Below are 21,680 nucleotides of genomic sequence, written 5' to 3'. Positions count from 1 at the left end.
CACATTGTGTACATAAACTTTAGTAGAATAAGTTAAATACACCCATTCATGTTAACGTCATGTCTTGAGGTTGCTAGAACTCTAAGCAGTGGTCTAGTTAAGAGTATATGTAGGTGTACAGGGTATATACACCTCTTTTATTGTCCATTTTAACTCAGCAGTAAGAGGGACAGTGTGTGGGAGTTTTTCTCTTTGTCTTTAGATTGCCCTCTTTCCTGACGCACCTGTCACACATTCAGGTGTGCAGAGATTTTCTACAGCAATTTCAAGGTCTTGAAATGCTAAAATGTACTGTAACAGTAGAATGAGCAGAGAGGGGTAAAAACATCAGCAATGTGTGTTATACAGCATGTAAGCTAGTGTTAGTCACAATAAGTAAGTAGTAATACCAGACCCTGTAAATCTGTACAAGAAAATGTTCTGACTGAATTGCGTTTTATTATTTAAATATTCAACTTTTCATTCGAAAGATGAGGAATGTGTTATTAGATTGCAATGCCTCGAGTCAGGCAAGTTTTCAATTTTCTTCTCTTCTCGGTCGAGTAGGTGAAGGCATGGAGCCGAGCAGGAGGAAGATAAGAGGCTGAGAGGCTGAAGGCAGATCCAGTCTGTGTTCTTCCATTAGTCTATAAATGGACACTGGACACCAGAGGTTTCACTTTATGATTTCATTTTTTACTCCCATGTCCTATTTCCTTCCTGCACAGGCATTGGAAATGTATAAGGTCTCTGATGTGTGTGTGTGTGTGTGTGTGTGTGTGTGTGTGTGTGTGTGTGTGTGTGTGTGTTGGGTTCATTTTCTAGTGATTTACATTATTAAATAAAGAAAAAAAACAAAAACAGTAGAACACAGACAGATACAGTAGGACAGGTTTGCTGAAGAGGCTTGTGTTGGAAGAAATAACTTCACTAAATTCATCAAGAAGTCAAAAAGATCAGTTTGAGGACATAAAGATGTCAAGATACATGTGAACGAGGATTAGACAGCAAGGCACAGAAACAATGTTGATGGTAAGTGAAAGGTGATGAAAGTTGTAACAAGTAGCAGAATTGGTTCTAACAGGGTGATATCAGGATTTTCACTGAGCTTTACATTTAGAAAAGGGTTCATCAGTAATGTGGTCATGATGTTCCCATGGGATTTTCAAAAATAGGCTATAGACTGCTTTACCCTTGCCAGTAGAGCAGAGCTGTGTACACAGCTCTGTAGCAGATGAGTATGCCTCTTTGTGTGTTTGTGGGTCATTTTGGTGAGTCCATTTGAAGTCACAGACAGGTTGGCAAGCATGTAAACAGTAGAAAGCAGAATGGTCAGAGGTCTGTGAAAAGGTGGTTACTTCTCTTTATATATCTCTAAATTATTCTGTCTTGTTTTTAAACTTGGTGCGGACTCATTTGGATTGATGCTTTAGCACTGCTTAGAGGGTAATTGGTGGCGGCACATCATTGCCAACATGTTCTCATCCCAACTCATCACACGTTGGTCTATATATAACAAGTTAGGTGTCCTTCTGTGTCTGCTGTTGATATTCCAGGATGCTGCTACCATTATGTCAACAAACACACATGCTGGCACGGATGGTTAGGATTAGGGAAAGGGGGCACATGTTAACGTGTAGGAAAAAAACATCACATTCAGATATCTAGAAAACACCAGACTCCCGCATTAAAGTCCAGAGGTTTGTTAGGTCCCACCCCTTTCATCCTATAGGGACCACCAGAAGCACTGGCAAAGCAGCGCTCTTTCACAAGCTGAAATTAACACATTCACCCAGGTGTTGTGTTTCCATCAGTGCTGGCGTTAACCCATTCATGTCCTTATACTATATTTAGTATGTTAACTGAAAGCCATTTAGATATTTTTCTGTTAGAGATAGAAACATGAAATTTTCTGTGTTAAGAGTCACGACATGTGGCTACACGTCAGAATCAGAATTTTCTATATCTGAAATGTATCATGCCTTAATTGATAGACAAAGTTGAAAGATGAAAAAAATCACAAAAATAACTTCAGCACTAATTTTAAATGCGTAATATTATACATACAATGGATCAAATAACAGATAAGTTGTTTTGAGTCCAGTGGTACCAAAGATGTGATATAGGTCCTTATAATTTTTGTGATACAGTCATTTCTGTAACATACTATTTTTAGTAGTTAGTCACATAGGGTTAGTCATTTTATCACTCTTCCTATAAACCCTGGCAGAAATAAAGTTTCATATGATAGCATGTTCAAAACAATTCATGCGCTTAATAACCAGATAGACTGAAGTAAGGATAGATTATAACATAGATTTTCCAATGTGTTGTTAGGGAGAAATTATGAGAAATATTGTTCTATGACCATGGATTGTTTGAAAACACATCCAAAACAATAGGTTAGACGTATCAGATCTTTTTCATACTCACATTGTCCAGACTCCTATAATACAGATTTAAAAAGAAAATGATAATGAAATAATGATAATTCAGTGTGACATTCTGCAAGGTATAGGGGCATTTTATACTGAATTTCTATGGGGTTTTAAACTGGAATAAAATATATTCTCTCAATTTTCTATCCCTACTTAATAACACTCACTCACTCTCACACACACACACACACACACATACACAGAATGAAACCCAAAGTCAGACGTGTTGCCAAACATTGTTGGTCTTTGAAATGCAGCTGCAGGTGCAGCATCAACTGTTAACATGTTCATCAGCTCAAGAACTGACTCGTTTTATAAAATTTGTCCGATATACAGTATCTTACAGCACCTGTCTGCATGTGCCTCTCATCAAGACTGACAGAGGCCAACAGATCTGGAACAAGTCGGACGTTGTCTGCACTTGCAGCTGCATTTCAAAGACTGAAGATGTTTGTCAACAAGCGTCTGACTTTGGGTTTCATTTGTGTGTGTGTGTGTGTGTGTGTGTGTGTGTGTGTGTGTGTGACAGAGAGAGAGAGAGAGAGAGAGATATTAAGTAGGGGTGGAAGACTGAGAGTCTAAACATTTCATGATGATTTCATCATTTTATTCCTAATAAAAACCCCATTAAAAACCCCATTGAAATACATTATAAACTCTCTATACTGTGCATAATGTCAAATTGGAGCAAGAAAAATCAATGAATTATCATTTTCTTTTTAAATCTTTATTATAAGAGTCTGTACAATGTGCATGAAAAATGATTAAGATCTGATACTCCTAACCTATTGTTTTGGGTGTGTTTTCATGGAAAATCAAAAAAAATGAGAAACCCCTTGTGACTAAATATTTTTAAAATTTATGTTAGGAAAAGTGGCGTTGCAGCCTCATACTTTGACCGATGTGAAAAATTCCAACTGATATGTTCTTAGGTCAGCTGGTACTTTAAATGCTGTGAAGGAAATTTTGAAATTCCACTAAGGACATTAATGGGTTAAGATATATATATATATATATATATATTATATATATATGTATGTATGTATGTATGTATGTATATCTTCCATCTTTTATTAAAACAATCCATTCACCTCCAGAATTCACCTGTTGTTATTTTAGATGTGAGTATTTGCTCTTGTTGTCATAAGCAGTTGAAGCTGTGGTGTTCAGTGTACTTAATCATGTAGAGTAGGGGTGTCAAACATGCAGCCTGCACCAAACAATGCAAAGGTTCTGCAAGGTCTGAAGTCTGGTCCTCCATATGGCTTATAGATGTCATTAATATCAGAGCCCAACTGATGAAATCTCTGATATGTGTCAATAAGACATCAGTCATTTTCTCAGAGATGTGATTTTTTAATGAATTCAATGGCATTCTGTAATTTGACAATGGGAATTTATTCAGAGGTAATGCTGATAGTGCAGGTTATGTACTGTATGAGGGCTGCTTGGGAAATGGATGTACTGGCTCGATTTCTGGGAGCTCATTTTGTTTGCTATGTTTTTCTGCCCTCTAGAGGTCACTACGGATTTAACACATTTATTTTCAATTTCACTTCAAAAACATAGGTATTTTCGAAAAAATATCACTGGTATCAAATATTAGAACAAATTACTCTAAATTTTGCTTCAAACTGATTCATTGAAACTATTTGTGTGCATGCAAAACAACAACAACAACAACAAAAACTGATTTCTCAATAGCAAGAAGGAAAACTGAGTTTCCTCAAAATCTGTCACAAAATAGAGATGTCAGTACTAAAAGAGTGTAACATAAGATTAGGAATTATTCTTGGGAAGGTATCATGGAAAGCTTTTTTGTTTTTGTTATTGTTGTTGCTTCTCAAATCTGCTGCCCACCAGATTACTGACCCTTTACAACCCAGCCAGACCACTGAAATCAGCTGATCACAACCTTTAAGCAGTCCCGTGAGCTCGACTGAAAACCACTGGCAACTGTGCGTTTCCAGTTTTGGCCCCTCGCCTCTAGAGCTGTCTTCCCCTCAGTGTGAGATCGGCACTTCTCGTAGCCCTCTCTTAAAACAATTATTTGAAGGTTTTACATTTTAACTTATTATCGTTGCATTTTCTAGTGGTCCTGTTTTAGTTTTGCAATGTGACTTTTTAAGCACTTCATATACTTTAAAGTTTTACCTGTTTTCAATTCAAGTGTTTGTTTTTTATTGGCTTTCAACCCATTTTATTTGACATTATTTCTTTTATTAGTGTCTTATCTGCCAATACACGTGGTTATTCTTTTAATCTAAGTATGTATCTGCTGCAATTAGGTTAATTCTCTTCTCCACATTTTATTCACTTATTAAGAAATGGCATTTTTTAAATTCCACCCTCATATGCTTTTGTACACATTGCTATTTTATTATTTGTGTCTTAATGTTCTTAATTTTGGCTATGACATTAGGGGGCAGGGTAGGGGCTGCATTGGTGTCTGACATTTATTTTATTGTGTAAACCTTTTTATTTGGGAAAATCTTTGTGCCTAAGCTTGAAAAGTGCTACATACATAAAGATTCTATTATTGTTATTATTATTATTATTATTGCTAAGGTTCCCGCTTCACCCTCCAGTCCACCGGGGGGCGATAATGAAGCTGTGCACCAACACTATATCAAAGAAGAAGAAGAAGAGAAAGAGGAAAAGGAGAAGTCAGGAAGTTGCTCTGGAGACTGGACAGTGCAGCTGCTAGGACCTGCAGTCCACGGAAAGCTTTATCATCGTGTCCAACATGTCTAAAAACCCGGACTCTGGCCGCTTCAGGAAAGTGGACGTTGATGAATACGACGAGAACAAGTTTGTGGACGAAGAGGACGGAGGAGAGAACCAGGGCGGGCCGGACGAGGCTGAGGTGGACTCTTTGCTCAGACAATATCCTTTCATGTCTCTCTGTCCACACTCTGTCCATGTTGTCTTTTGATAAACGTCCGCTCAGACTGTACTTTAACTTAAATACAGGTCTGTTTGGACAGGTGCACGAGCCTAGTGCATTCTAACAGGAACTAATGTCACGCGGCGCTGTTGTGTTGATCAGCACGACAAGTGAGCTTTTATATTTGAATATTTTCTAATGTATCCAGTTCAAACATATTGTCCTGTAGTCATATGAGACATGGTTATGTGATTTGTCAGAATGAGTGCACTTGTAGGAACATGTCTGTTGAAAGCTGTCAGAGGAGCGCTTCCGGGTGTCAGCTCACGAGGGTGTGGTCGCGTTCTCTGCAAAAAGTTGATGTTGGACTTTAATGCAGGGAGACTTAACTTGCTTTACTTGGGGGCCACTACTGCAAAATGACAGGAGGCCAGGGGCCAGTCACAGCAACCAAATGCATGTTTCTACGACTTTAGGACATTTTTAGGATTTTAGGACACTTCTGTGATTGTAGGTCGTTTCTAGGATTCAAGGACATTTCGAGAATTCTTGGATGTTTCCCGCATTTTGGAACATTTCTCAGATTTTAGGACATTTTTAGGATTTTTGAACATTTCTAGGATTTGGGGAGGTTTCCGGGATTTTAGGACATTAGGTTCTTAGCTAGGACCTCTGTCGGGGGGTGTGGGATGAATGTCACTGCTTGAACAAGACTTAACTTTATAAAAAATACTGGATGTAGTGTACTAGTGTTATAGTTTGCAGTGTCTGCATTTGGAGGCAGATAGAACTGCTGTAAAACAGCCACCAGGAACAACAGTGGAGAAATGAGAGAGAAAACAAGCTGATCTCAACACTCTCTTGTTTAAGTAACTTTATCAAGACGATGAGCTGCATGTCTGTTATCACCATTACACGAGTTTGAGTTGTGCAAATAAAAAAATGAGAGTGAAACACATGAGCTTTTATTACTGATAAAAGTGAATGCAGTACTCTTAACTACTGTGTATTTTCTAATCATCAGGTGAGGTGACCAGACAGATGTTAAAGGGGAACTACACCCAATTTCGAAAATCTACAGTGTGTGAGGTCACAGGGTATGAAGTGTGGAGCTGTTCCATAGACAATGAAAATGAATGATGAAACATCTTGAAGATGACAGGGGAATATTCTGAGTATATGGTAATATTTCTGTTTCAGCTCTGAGAACACTAATAAACAATAAAACTGTTTTGGCTATAAAAAAAACAAAGCAAACATTCTATTGGTTCACAAAATCAGGCTCCCACTCAGCAGGAGGAGCAGACTTTATACTTGATGACATTTCAAGTCAATGAAAATAACAGTGAAATCATATCAACAATTAGGGTTGGGCGATTAATCGGATTTAAATGTCGATTACGATTTTGACTTCCCTCGATTTTCAAAACAAGATAATCAAGATAAAACGATTGTGTGCCGCATGATGAGTCTAACAATGTTGCTCCTATCTTGTCTTTTATTTTTTAAATCAAGCGCACCCTTTCCTCGTGCTCCAAAGTCCAAACAGACATTTCAGCACAGGGTTAAAAACAGAAAGCCACAGCACACTGCCTCTCTGGTTGTTTGGAAACTTCGCTGTCTCATTTTGGATTCAGACAGCATGTGCAGAGAGAGAGAGAGAGAGAGCACGAGAGGGGAGAGCAAAGTGTGTGTGAGAGGAGCAGAGAGTATGATGTGAAACGTGGCTGTGTGATGTGTCAAACAGTTGAGGCTGTTTGTCAGAGAATAAATTCTACAACTCCTAAAGACCTGACACACGCTTGTCAGCTGCTGATTAAATTGACAGAAGTTAGCCCCAAGTTAGCAAGCTGAGTTAGCCTCCCACTGGAAGCAGACCAGGCTCCCTTAAGTTGGACTGTTAAGGTGGACCAGCATTTCTCATTGTAGTGACACTCTCAGCTGCATCTGAGCAGATAATGGACAAATGTCTTTCTGCTGAGTCTCTCCTGACTTAGTGAAACAATCATTGATCCCAATTTAAAATGTATTTTGCTGTTATTGATACAGTACCTGTTATTTGTTACATTATATTAGTTGGTTTAGGTTTTATTATTATGTGAATGTGAACAAACTACAGGAATGTGGAAGATGTGTTACATCTGTGGTTGCACCACAAAGATTAAATTGTATTTCAATTCACTTGCATTTAAAGTTAAAGTAAATCCAGTGTTAAAAATAAACACCAGAGTTAATGTTCGGTAACTGCGTGATGCTCTAAAGGCCAGTAGTAATCATGTTAAATAAGTGTTAATCGTGATTTCAATATCAATCAAGATAATCGTGGTTATTATTTTTGCCATAATCGAGCAGCCCTATCAGCAATACATAAAAATGGGAAATATGAAGACATTGTTGAGTTATAGTTATGGGCAATGAGTCCATGATGATTGGGGGAGCCTAAATGAGGATCGTGTGTTGGCCGTGCTCTCTCATCTCTTTGTTTTTCTTCAGTTGAACAAGTTATTGTATGTGTATCTGTGCTGTGGAACTGTGTGGTCCTTGACTGTTGTTTTGCAAGGGGAACATGGGAGGAGCTCTCCATGCTGTACTGAAGAATCCTCCGATCAACACCAAGAACCAGAATGCCAAGGTATCAGGATTTGTCTTTCTAAGTGCTGTTCCGGGGATTGCAAAAATACTACACACATAAGTCATAGTCTTAATGTGATGAATGTATGTATGAGTCGGATGATTCCTACTGTGTCAGTTAGGGCCAGGCCCAAATATTTGGCTATCTGAGTATTGGTTAATTGTGTAGGTATTCTGGTATTCATTTTTCAATTTAGGCATTGGAATATTCTCTCTGTCTTTTTTTTTTTTTTTTTTTTTTAAAGGACAAATGCCATTTCAGTGACATCTGCTCCCAGTATTTTGAGTTTTAAAATCAGCATCCAACAACTCAAGTGTCGGCGTTAACTGTCGACTGATGGCAGAGGCTAAAAGTGGAGAAGGGAAATAAATTGCCTTCCTCAACTCTTTCTACTACTTATGAAAAGAATCTGAAGTTAGAGTCTGGTTGCTAATCATTTAGAGGCGCTGAGGTCCAGAGAGTGATGCAAGACTTTGGTGATGAAACCTGACATGGCCTAATGTGGTTTGCTCCACAGAATTATGAGAAGCTGTCATTGGAGGCTGTTTGGAAAAGGGCATGCACTTCCCCAAAATGCTGTGTGGGTGATTGGATGGACCTTGTGTCAATAACTGTCACTGTCACTGAAAAACGTACAAGACTTTTCGAACAGTTTATAATGATGGCTTCTCAGACGGTTCTGTGGAACAAACCATCTGCTGTGTCAAGTTAGGAAGAGCATAGTCAGTCGGCTACATGTTTTATGGTACAGTGTCCTCCGTGTGTGTGTGTGTGTGTGTGTGTGTGTGTGTGTGTGTGTAGGAGCGAGCAGAGATGCTGGTGGTCAAAGTGCTGAGCAGTTTTAAGAGCAGTGACATAGAGAAGGCTGTGAGCTCTCTGGACAAAGCTGGAGTGGACCTGCTGATGAAATACATCTACAGAGGCTTTGAGACGCCTTCAGACAACAGCAGCGCTGTGCTGCTGCAGTGGCATGAAAAGGTATGGAGCTAATAATAATAATAATGATGATGATGTATAATTCACAATGTTTTGGACAGATAATGAGGGAGGGATTGCTGTACAAATGGTAAATATAAATAGATTTCAATTTTACAAGGAATGCACTATAATATCAGCACATCATACATTATATACACACACACACTTATATATATATATATATATATATATATAATATATATATATATTTAGTAGTATGACTGAATATTACATACAGCGAAAAGCATTATATTTCATGTTTCCATCTGCTGGTGGGCCATCAGGTTAAGAGTCTGCAGAATATGATATTGTCTCCACTACAGAAGAATCTTGAGGAGCACTAATATTAGCTTGTGTAAAAAAAAAAGTGGATATATTAATATTGACCAAGAGAACTGCCATACGTCAGCATACCGGTAATCGACAAAAAGCCAATATCGTGCATCCTTAGTTAGTACTGCATCTCTACCATAGTTGAAGCGATATGCAGACTTCAGCGTGTACCATGGTGTGGAATTTGGTGGTTATCATACTGTGTACCTTTGCTTATCTATGGTATTGAGAAGATATGACTGGACAGAGAATCTCACCTTTATTTTAGTTTCAAAAAAGTTTCAGGCTCCAATATTCGTAATAAAACTAGGCTTGTTAGCATTAATGAGTCAATTGCAATGCTATTAAGGTCTGTATATCACGTTTTTTTTTACTGGCTGAATTTTAAAGCCACAATTATGATACCAGTATTGATGAAACTTGAGACCTGAGAAATCCATTGATACCAACCATGTCATGCTAGCTTCTCAGAAAGGGCATAATTATTGCTAACAGCATGGCCGTTTCACAGCGGTCTTTTGACTTCTGACCTCCAGATATCTGAATGAAAATGGGCTGTGTGGGTTCTGTTGGTACCCATGAGTCTCCCTCTTTACTGACACGCCCACTTTATACAAGTCCCATGCAGCTTTTGTGCTGTCATTTGATTTTTAATCAAGACAGTGTGATAAAAACTGCTTTACCTTGTCAATATGGACTTCATATAACTGTTAAAAGCAAAATAATGGAATTTAAAACCTGATTAATTGCAATTAACTATTGAAATTGTGCGATTAATCGCGGTTTTCAAAATAAGCCCTAAATAAAACAGGTGTTACTCATAGGGTTGGGCATCGTTAGAATTTGAACAATTCCGGTTCTGATTCCTCGTTTCGTTTCCGGTTCCAAATGATTCTCGATTCCGATTCTTTTAAGAGGCAGGGTCAGAAAAGTTTGCATGGTTTATTGGGGACGCTAACCAGAGTTCTTATTGGATGAAATGTCTGAACGTCTCCATGATTTTTTAAATTATATGAACTTGACTATGGATTTCTTACAGGGCTATTTTCAACCATTATATAAATATCAAACCCTTGTACTTGAATATAGATGTCACGAAGTTTCTTTCCACAGGAGTACCCTTTCAGAAAAGATCTTTCTTTTTGAAAACCTCATGAAAAAACATTTACACATATCCTGTTGTTTATGTGTTAGAGAGTGTCTGATGCTGCCGGCACTTAAACATGTTACTGAGCTCCCACTGATGGGCTAACCTGGTGCAGAATATCAAACAAGCAAAAAAGAACAACTTGTAAAACCCAGTCCAGATTAGCAGCAGGTACAGGGGAAAATCAGAAACGGTTTATGTTGAGGAAAATGATCATATCTGCCTTCTCAGGCAGTATGCGTGAGCGTTCTGGACAAATAGTGTCTCCTGCAGTGGAGAACACACGTTTGCTGGGTGTAGATGAAGCTTTCAATTTATTGCACTGACATCTTTCCTTTGGATGCTACGGTGAACGGAGTAGCACATCGCGGAGTCTGGTCAACTGCCTGGCAAACGTTAGCGATAACGTCAGGTCGTTTGTCTATGAAATAGTACACGTGCTAACGTTAGCTGGATATTTGAGTTGACCTGCCGTATTAACAGTACAATTTGTTTTCTGCCTCAATGTTGGCATAAGACAGACGTAATTTATTGTTTTGCTTACCTGATTCTGATTGGTTAGAGGAAGGCCGGCGCAGCGCGCCAAACACGGGGCACCCTGTTATTTCTACACCATTAATCCAGAGGTGTTTAATCATGTTGGTCGTGCACCCTCCTTTGCACGATATAATTGTGTTGCAAATGTTGCACTGAGCCAACCGGTCTTTTTTTTTTTTACTAGAGTTCAGCCAAACTTTTGAGCGCTGCTGCACACTGTCCATGGTTGCCATGGTTGCAGTCATTCATGCGGCTTCCTCATTGTTGGTGTTAGACGGCTATTTCCAACGGTCGGCGGAATTTCAGGAATCAAAATTTAAAAATTTGAACGGTTCCGGGAGAATGGGATTGTTTGTCCAGGTTCCCATCGATGCTCGAGACTTGATGCCCAACCCTAGTTACTAAAAGAAACATTTTCTGTTTTCATTCCTTTAAGAGTTATTGTGACTGACAATAATAGTAATTCAGTAAAACCGTGATACCATGACGCCAGGTATTTTCTGACGTTAAATTCATCAGCAAGTAGTTGTGTTGCTGATGTTGTTACACTAGTGCATGTGTTGACATTTAATGCAATACATTTCTTCCTCTAAGACAACACTCTCACCTCCCCACCCAATACACGCACACACACAACACACAACACACAACACAACACACACACGCACGCATCTTTCCACACTCTGTAACACAGCACTAAGAATGTTTGCTGAAGTACACTACATGTAATCTCAGCCTTGTGTGTGTGTGTGTGTGTGTGTGTGTGTGTGTGTGTGTGTGTGTGTGTGTGTGTCTGTCTGTCCACAGGCTCTGGCGGTGGGAGGAGTGGGCTCCATAGTCAGAGTGTTGACTGCCAGGAAGACGGTCTGATACTCCAGATCCCACAGAGTCCACCTGTAGGGGACATTGGACCGTCATCTGGCCAAACAGCACATCACCAGAGCTGAATAACGCTTTCTGTTTTTGGACTTGGTGTTTCTACTGAAGCTGAGTGCGTCCTGATGCAGTTCTTCTTTCCTGCGTTTTATTTTTTTTCCTCCTTCACTATTTTCACCCCCTCTCTGGAATATAGCCGTGCTGGCAGTCAGGCAGGGAGGTGCTGGCACCTCCAGCTGTCTGTGTGTGCCGGCCATGCAGAGAGAACAAACACATTTCTCTCCAAAGCAGCTCCCGCTCATCTCAGACGACCTCAGTGCTACTCTGACACCTCCGCTGGCTCCCTGTGATATCGCTCCTCCTCCTCTTCCTCCTGTCCTCCTCCTCCTCCTCCTCCTCCTCCTCCTGTGAAGCTCTGAGTCATCCAGGACAAGGACATGGAAAAGGTTGTTGTAGGATGGACTGTCAAAGACTGGTGACCTGTCCAGGGTGTTTCCCTGCCTTTTGCCCAGTGCATGCTGGGATTGGAGTTAGGTTTTCCCTTATTATTCTAACTTTGTGAACATCTCTGTTTATTGCCTTTTTTTCTACTTACACCACATTTTTTATATCTGGAAAAAGCAAAACTAAATCAATAAAGCTGATAATGGACTGATGACTCTTCTGTCTGAGTGCTTTAAAAAGCAGCTGCTCTGATAAGCTTTCTCTGCTCACTTTACACTGACGTGGATCATTTATTAGAGCATCACAACATGTGCTGTCCAAGCTGCCAGTGAGGCATATCAGTGGGAATCACCCGATCAGAGGCCGCTCTCAAAATGGAAAACTTAAACATGTTTTAATGATTCCCATCTCAGCTGTGTATTTTGATCATCACATCCCTAAAGTGTGTATATTGTCACACATGATCTGTGGAAGTTTTTGTCTGTCAGGTCCACCTTTGATGCTGAGAGTTTTGGTTTTTACGTCGTGCTGTGAATGGATATGTCTGCTGCTTAAGCCTAATATCTGAGTCTGAGCTGCACAGTGCATTCATTGTATTCACTGTCTGATTACCTAGACAGAAAAAGAAAATACAACTCCAACTCCAAAAAGTTGAGATGGTGTGTGAAAAGTAAATAAAAACAGAATGCACTGATTTGCACAAACTTTGTGACCTATATTCAATAAAATACAGTCCAGAGACAAGATATTTAATGTTCAAACTGATCAATTTTTATTGTTTTTTTTATAAATATACACTCATTCTGAATGTGGTGCCTGCAACATGTTCCAAAAAAGTTATAAAAGGAGCAGGCTTTAGAGAGTAGGCTTTAGTTTAGTGAAGTGAAATTAGGTGCACAATGTTGTTGTATTTTGTGCTTCTTAATGCTCAACAGCAACGTCTCTTTCCAGAAATCATGATCCAGTTACTCAAGATAATCCACAGAGCTTGTTGTAAGCACTTTCATGTATGAACTATTTTTTTCTACCGAACAACACCTGGCAATCATATCACCACGCAGAGGGAAGCGTGCATCTACTGCTAGCTCAGCTCACTAAGGAATTTTGAATTTTAAGGGTAGAGTGATGATACCGGGTCACGATCTCTGGCAACAGACATTGCTGTAGAGTTTTTCAAATGTAATTTTTGGCGCCTGAGTCGCACAAGTGAAGTTCAATGTAGCTTTATTATATTAGAGAGAAGGCAGACATCTCTACAGCCGATATCTCACTCACTCAAAACTCACACCAAAACTATCCACACTGATGAATAGCTCTACAGGTAAGAGAAAAAATGTCCATCCATCCATCCATTTTCATCTGCTTATCCGAGGCTGGGTTGTGGGTGGCAACAGGCTAAGCAGAGCACTCTAGACATCCCTCTCCCCAGCAACGCTTTCCAATTCCTCCTGGGGGACCCGAGGCATTCCCAGGCTAGACTAGATATGTAATCCCATTTCTAGCGCGTTCAGGGTCTGCCCCGGGGCCTCCTACCAGTTGGACATACCCGGAACACCTCCAGCAGGAGGCGCCCAGGAGGCATCCTGATCAGATGCCCAAACCATCTCAACTGGCCCCTTTTGACGCAAAGGAGCAGCGTCTCTACTCTGAGCTCCTCTCAGATGTCTGAGCTCCTCACCCTATCTCGAAGGCCGAGCCCAGCCACCCAGCAGAGGAAGCTCATTGCGGTCGCTTGTATCCCAGATCTCATTCTTTCAGTCACTACCCAGAGCTCATGACCATAGGTGAGGGTTGGAACATAGAGCCTTCTGTCTCAGCCCCTTCTTCACCACGACAGTTCGATGCAGCTCCCACATCACTGCAACATATTTTAAAGCTGTAAAAAAATTCCAGACTGTATTTCTATATTTTTTTGTCAATCATAATTATGAATTTTAAAATATTTTACAGAATTACAGATTTAAAAAAAAAAAAAATCTAGATCTTGTGCAGGTTTGGGGGGCATTTTCCCATTGGTTTTCTTTGTTTGTTTTATTCGCTTTTTTTGTTTGTTTTAATTAATTTTCAGGTATTTCATGTTATTCATTCCTTACTAATATCTGGGTCATTTCTTCTTCAGTTGCACTCTTCCTATGTTTTATGAAAGAAATCAAGCCAGTTTGCTGAGTTTTCAAAGCATTCGTGTACTGAATATTGATCCAGGAGTGTGATGATGCTGGTTCTGATCATCAGCTCACTGAATGTTGTTTATATGATACCACAGACTCTTTCCTCATGGGCTGACACTGACATCACTGTTGGATCAAACACAAGTTACATCAGAACTGCACTGCCAAATTTCAAACGTGACATCAGTGACAAGAATGAGACACTTCCAGTTTTTCACGAAACGATAAAAGCTGCCTCTGACATAAATGGTAAATGGTACTTGTATAGCACTTTTCTAGCCTATTCGACCACTCAAAGCGCTTTAACAGGACATGTCACATTCACCCATTCACACACACATTTACACAGCAGTGGCCCAGGCTACTGTACAACCGCTACTACCGTACTACTGCCACCTACTAGGTAATAACCATTCATGCGCATGCACACTCCGATGACATGGGAATTTGATGTTCAAAATCTTGCCAAAGGATACTTCAACATGTTGCCTGGAGGATCTGAGGATCGAACCGCCTTCCGATCAGAGGACAACCCACTCTACCACTGAGCCACATCCTATTTTGGTAACAGCAGTGAAAATGAGTCCTTGGTGTCCGTGAGTCCAGACATGCAGCAGTGAGATCCTGCCTAGTACTACTTACTGTACTATGACATTTTTATCAAATTTTTAAACGACATACTACTGTATACTATGACGTTTTTAGCGATTTTTGAACATCATACTATACTATGACGTTTTATCATTCTATAGTATGACATTTTGATCATTTTTTGAACAACATACTATGATGTTTTTATCGATTTTTGCATGACATATTATACTATGATGTTTTTATTAATTTTTGAATGACATACTATACTATGACATTTTTATCACTTGTTGAAAGACAAACTATACAAAGACGTTTTTTTCGATTTTTGAACGTCATACTATACTGTCACTTTTTTAATATTTTTTGAACAACAAACTATACTATGACATTTTCATCATTTTTTGAAGGACATACTATACCATGACATTTTTTTATCATTTTTTGAATGACTTACTATACTATGACATTTTTATCAATTTTCCAACAACATTATATACCATGACATTTTTATCTATTTTTAGACAACATACTACACTATGACATTTTTGTCGATTTTTCAATCACACTCTATACTGACATTTTTTATCATTTTTTGAACAACATTCTATACTATGATGTTTTATCGTTTTTTGAACGATATACTATACTATATTGTTTTATCATTTTTTAAATGTTATACTAAACTATGACATTTTTATAATTTTTTGAACAATGTACTGTACTATGACGTTTTTATCCTTTGTCTATAAAATCTATAAAATAATTTTTTGAGTGACATAATATACTATATCGTTTTTGTCAAAAGTCATACTATACTTTGACATTTTTATCAGTTTTAAATGCCATACTATACTATTTTTTCACTTTGACATTTTTTTCATGTTTTGAAAGACATACTATGCTATCACGTTTTTATCATTTTTTGAATGTCATACTATACTATGATGTTTTTATCATTTTTTGAATGTCATACTTATACTATGAAGTTTTTTTCTGATTTTTTGAATGTCAATCTATACCATGATTTTTTTAAATAACATACTATACTAATTTCATTCATTCATTTCATTTTTTTAAACGTCATACTACATTATGACGTTTTTATCATTTTTGAACAACATACTATACTATATAACAGATGAGTCAGGGCTCCCAGGAAAGTTGAAGTTGTGGTGTTTGCAGTTTGGGATGTTTCCTAGGTTATTGTGGCCACTGTCAGTCTATGAAGTCCCAGTATCTGTTGTGGAGAGAATGGAAAGGGTGGTTAGCTCATATATTAGGAAGTGGTTAGGTGCTCCCAGGTGTCTAAGTAGTGTGGCATTGTATGGGAAAGGGATACTTCAGCTGCTAGTATCTAGCTTAACAGAGGAGTTTAAGTGCACCAAGGTCAGGGCAGAGCTGTTGTTAGCCGGGAATAAGGATGTAATTGTTAAGAGTGTGGTTCCAAATCCATCCAGGTAGAGAAAATGGAACCCAAGAATGGAAATTCAGGACGCAGAGGCTGCGCTTCGGCATGCAGAGATAGTAGGTAATAATCAATTTGGCCGGGGAGGCTTGGGGCTTGGGCCAGGCAAACCAGTGTGGAATACAGTAGGCCCCAAGGATAGATGAAAGCTGGTAGTGGAACAGGAACGTAAGGGGTGCTAAGGCAGTGGCTCAGGCTAAGCAGGGTCAGTGGTTGAATTAGGAGTGTGGAGAGGAGGAGGCTTAGCTGGAGGGACCTGTGGAGTATGGAAAAGAGCCGCATTAGATTTCTGATAGGGGCCACATATGATGTGTTGCCAACCCCCCAGAACCTGAAGCTCTGGGTAAATGGCGAACCATCATGCCCATTGTGTTCAGGTACTGCAACTTTAAGACATATTTTGTCAAGCTGCAAAATTAGTTTATCACAAGGCCGGTATACGTGGCAACATAATCAGGTGTTGAGAAGCTTAGCTGCAGGCACTGAGGGGAGAAGAAGACATGAATTCAGGAGGTTTCAAAAAAGAGACTCTAGTTGTCCAGTTTGTAAGTGAGGTCAAGAAACATAGAGGCAGTAAGTTAGGGAGGAGGCAGGGAAGGAACTTGTGACTGGGAAATGCAAGTAGATTTAGGAGGAAAGCTCGTTATTCCTCAGGAAATAGTCTGTACTAATTTGAGGCCTGACATAGTGCTGTGGTCGGTGAGTCAACGGATCATTAATTTCATTGAGCTTACAGTCCCTTGGGAAGCTTCAGTGGAAGAAGCCTATGAAAGGAAGAAACTGAGGTACACAGACTTACAGGCAAAAGCTGAGCAGAAAGGATGGAAAGCTAGGGTTCGCCCAGTTGAAGTGAGATGTAGGGGATTTGTAGCTGGATCAGCTATCTCTCTCCTGGGGCTACTGGGAGTGCGGGGACAGAGTTTGAGGAAGACAGTGAGTGAAATGTCAGATGAGGCAGTTAAATCCAGTCAATGGATTTGTATCTGTGATAGCTGTGTGTTAGCTTAGCTTAGCCTTGTATCTGTGATAGCCATGTAGTAGCTTGCCATGTGTTAGCTTAAGCTTAGTCTTGTATCTGTAATAGCCATGTAATAGCTTAGTTTATCCTTGTATCTGGCAGTATCAGCATTGTCACTTGCAAAAACGGACCCTGGGTCTGTGGAAGGTGGCAATGTTGTTTAGTCTGTGCTAAGCCATGTGAGAGGTAAGGCAAGATGTATGTAGCAGTTGGGTTGCTTAGGAGCAGTGAGAGCTGGCACTAGGGGAGTGGCTCTGGGATGCCAGGAGCTATTGTGGGACTAACTAGGTGAAACACTAATGAAAGGAGGTTCCCACCTGATGACCTCAAAGACATGTTAGTTTTCACTGATCTCTGGCCATTTTTTTAAAAGTCATACTATATACCATGCCTTTTTAATCAGTTTTAAAAGGACATACTATACTAATTTTTTTTTTTCAGTTTTTGAACATCATACTATACTATGACATTTTTATCATGTTTTGCTGTGGCTGCATTAATGCTGTACCTCCAGTTTGACTTGATGGTGGTCTTGGTTTTACCACTGCTGTGGTACTGTCTGAAGCTATGCCTGTGTTGTGGGTCCTGGTTGCGCCGATGTCATGATCCTCCTTAACGTGACCTTCTGCTGCTATTATTATGCATCACGCCTTCACTATCAATACACGCATGAGACTCTTATCAACACCCACAATATTTGCATGTAACATCACATCCTGTCGTGGAGTGCATTGAGTAATTTTACACCTATTACTATTATTATATGATATGCTATTGTTACCATTATTGCTGTGAATCCCCCCCCCCCCTTTCCTTTTTCATCTGTACCCCCTTCACACCGTTGACACTGAGCCTAGCCTCAGCCACCTGTGTATGAATATGTGTGTGAATGGGTGAATATGGCATGTAGTGTAAAGGCTCTTTGAGTGGACAGCTGGCTAGAAAGTACATTAAAAATGATCATCATTATTTCAAAAAATAGACTAGCACCAGGGGTCGGTTCTGTTAATCCTTAGGTATTATTATCCCTATAGTGTCAAAATGGAATGACATTAATGTTTTTTCTTGGGGCATCCCCACTTTAGTTGGAAATGACATCTCAACGGTTTTTCTGCACTGTTGGTTCTAAAATTCAACATGTTTGAACATCAGATGGTGAGGACTAGCGGCCATCTTGGATTTGACCTCTCACAGTCCCCAGAGGTCAATTCTGAGTTCCCTCCACATCTGAATATAAACATTATGGAATGGCCTAACTATGTCAGGTCTTAGACTGTGTTGTATGTCACTTCCTGTTTTATTTTGGTATCTGGTTTTCCCCCACTTCCTAGTCTGTGTTGTATGTCACTTCCTGTTTTATTTTGGTATCTGGTTTTCCTCCACTTCCTAGTCTGTGTTGTATGTCACTTCCTGTTTTATTTTGGTGTCTGTTTTTTTTGTTTTATTTTCCTCCTTTAAACTTTATTCGTAACCAAAAACTGGCTTTTACATTCATGAATAGGATTATCTAGTAAAATTACAGACTAAACATCATTTCATAAAATAAATAACAACAAAAACACACAAGTATCAAAAGAATATTTTTTTTTAAAAGGAGAAAATAAATATAGTCAGAGATCTAGTCAGGAAATAAGATAGGAATCAAACTATTTATGTGCAAGGCTTATTTAGTTCTAATATATTTCAGTGCTTTTTTGAAATTCTTATTTATAAAGACAAGAAATATTGGTCTGATTTTCATAAATCGACATCTGTGAATAAATTGTTTGGCCAAAATAAATATAGTGTTATACATATTTTCCCTTTTTGTTCTCCATTAAAACACCAAATTTAATGAGCTCATAATTCAGTTTTGAGTCCTTTTCAGATATCCAGTTTTGAAATGATCCCCAAGAAGATCTTGTATATTTACAAATAAAAAACAGATGTTCTAGAATTTCAATTTCGGACTCACAAACTTCTCTCGATATTAAATCTTTGTCTTAGAAACTCATTACAGGGGTAAATATCATTTATCATTTCAAAATGAGTTTCTTTGGCTTTAGGTGAAATTAGGAGAGAGAGATACCATTTTGGTGTCTGGTTTTCCCCTACTTCCTGTTCATGTTTCATTTGAGGTTTCTTGACTCCCTGTGTGTGTGTGATTGTTCATAGTCTTCACCTGTGTTTTGTTGTCTCCCCCTCCCTATTTATACCTGTCTTCCCCAGTGTGTCTTTGTCAGATTGTCTGCCTCTTTCTGAATGCAACTTTCTAGCGTTCTCTCTGTGTCTGTTTCCTTGTGTTTGACCAGTTAGTCCTTTGTTCCCCTTTTTTGCCTCGCGATTTTGTACCGTAGCCTGATTCTCTGCTCTATGTTTTTTTTTACTTTAGACTGTTTATTGGATTTCCCTGTCGCCTCGTGTTTTTGTACTGTTGCCTGTTCTGACTGCCTTTTGTGTACTGACCCTGTTTTGGAATAAACCTACTCACTCACACTCGTTCGTGTTTGGACTGCTCTGTGGGTCCAAGTTTGTCTGTCTGGTTCCTGACAAACTATATTAGAAATTTCATGGTTTTCTCAAAAAGTGCTAACTATTTACTCTCATTTTCTCTTTATCCTTTTCATTCATGTTAAGAGTAGCCAGGCACTTCAAAATTCATGCATAAAAATCTCTATGTGGTGCATGAGAATTCATCAGAATGCAGGAAATGAAGTGCTGACACTCAAAATCTCCTGGGTGAGGACCCTTTAGACCCCTCTCTTGATTTGTGTCCCTCTGGCATGGGACCACAAGGTCTCCCTTATTTTTCCACCCTGAAAGTGGCAGCCCTAACTGCAGGTGATGACGTGGTTTGTCAATGTATGAAGAAACTGAGATGTAACAGGATGATCTATCAAGTATTAACTGGTCACACATAGACACAGTGACAGGAAATCATGCTACCCCCTGAGCTCATCACTACATCAGTGATAACACCAACCATCATGGAGCCTGGATGATGGATGGACAAGGACATATGGAGGACAAAAGAGACACTGGAAATGCAAATTCCACCCACTACTCAGGCACAAAAGATGACACTCAGTGACCTCAAGGTGGTACTGCTACAGTCTACATTTTGGCAATTATCTCAAAAACATCCTGGCTTAAAACCAAAATTCTTTCACCATATTAATCTCTCAATTCATCTGCACCTTTGCTCTAACAGGCTTTTAAAATGTCAAATTTTGCAGCTTTTTCTCTATTCTCTCAAGATCATACTTTGAAAACTATACCCAGACTGTCTGGCCAATTGTCCCAAAACTTTGGCAGGATCATCTACAGACATTGCTGATCTAAAATTATCAAAGAAATGTCCATATATTGATCTGCTTTAAGTTATGTATTTTTAAACATTTGTCTTTAAAGTTCAATTTTACGTAAATACTCATTAATCAAAAATGGTGCAGGAAATTGTAACCAGACTTAGTGCACGTTTGTATTTTTTTAATTTGAGCTTCCCTGAGCAGTCTTGGGATATTGTGCCACTAGAGGGCGCCACCAATGCAAAAAGTTTATGTTTCATGATTAACCACATGGATGCACCATCTACAGTCATGATGCAATCGAGGCAAAAAATTTGGTAGTGACTGCACAACATGGGCGTGACTTATTACAATAAATCTAAATTTGTAGACATTTCACTTTCCAAACTTCAGAAAGACATAATAAATCACCACAATCTCCTACAGCTGAAGTCATTTTGCCTCACAGCAGCCTATGGTCAATTCAGAGGTCTGTTACTCTTTATTTTCATGAATATGCTAAATCAGTTGACATCTATATCTTCACTAGTATTTTTTTTTCAAATGCTACTAAAACACCCTCCATTCTTTGGACACTAGATATCACATGTTTCAAATGGCATTGCTATTAGTGTAACAGTAAGGCCACAGTAATAATCCATATTTTGTCATTTGTACTGTATGCACAACATTTTCTGTTTTTATCAATTTTTTAACCAAATGTCACCAAAATATTTGACAATACGCCTGAAGTCAGCAGAATTGTGTTATTTTATTTTCAGAATTGTACCTCTAATATTTTGACTGTGGTAAGTGTTTTAAGCACACACAAAAAAGAACCCCAGATTTGCACGTGACATCATTACCTCAGTCGTCAGAAGGTGTGGGAAAGCCATTCCTTCTTTGTGGTGTGGTGAG

The 21,680-nt window shown here is 39.1% G+C and overlaps 1 protein-coding gene across 1 annotated transcript; it reads left to right on the top strand.

The window, feature by feature from the left end:
- The first annotated feature begins 5,076 nt into the window (after window positions 1-5,076).
- On the top strand, window positions 5,077-12,459 carry LOC121951812 (actin-related protein 2/3 complex subunit 5-A-like). Its single transcript, XM_042498293.1, has 4 exons — window positions 5,077-5,303; window positions 7,864-7,936; window positions 8,738-8,914; window positions 11,739-12,459. Exons 1-4 carry the CDS (start codon window positions 5,164-5,166, stop codon window positions 11,799-11,801), a joined length of 453 nt encoding a protein of 150 aa, XP_042354227.1. The 5' UTR covers window positions 5,077-5,163; the 3' UTR covers window positions 11,802-12,459.
- Window positions 12,460-21,680: the final 9,221 nt, after the last annotated feature.

Source organism: Plectropomus leopardus, chromosome 12, assembly GCF_008729295.1.
Source record: "Plectropomus leopardus isolate mb chromosome 12, YSFRI_Pleo_2.0, whole genome shotgun sequence".
Classification (NCBI taxonomy): domain Eukaryota; kingdom Metazoa; phylum Chordata; class Actinopteri; order Perciformes; family Serranidae; genus Plectropomus; species Plectropomus leopardus.
The sequence above is the reverse complement of the archived record's forward strand: the minus strand, read 5'-3'. Positions and strand labels throughout refer to the sequence as shown.

What these genes read in the sequence shown, in the direction of transcription:
- LOC121951812 (XM_042498293.1), top strand. Translation starts at nt 5,164, where the DNA reads ATGTCTAAAAACCCGGACTCTGGCCGCTTCAGGAAAGTGGACGTTGAT. An exon ending in GTGGACTCTTTGCTCAGACA is followed by an intron (nt 5,304 to 7,863) that starts ATATCCTTTCAT and finishes GTTGTTTTGCAA; the next exon opens with GGGGAACATGGGAGGAGCTC. An exon ending in TGCTGCAGTGGCATGAAAAG is followed by an intron (nt 8,915 to 11,738) that starts GTATGGAGCTAA and finishes GTCTGTCCACAG; the next exon opens with GCTCTGGCGGTGGGAGGAGT.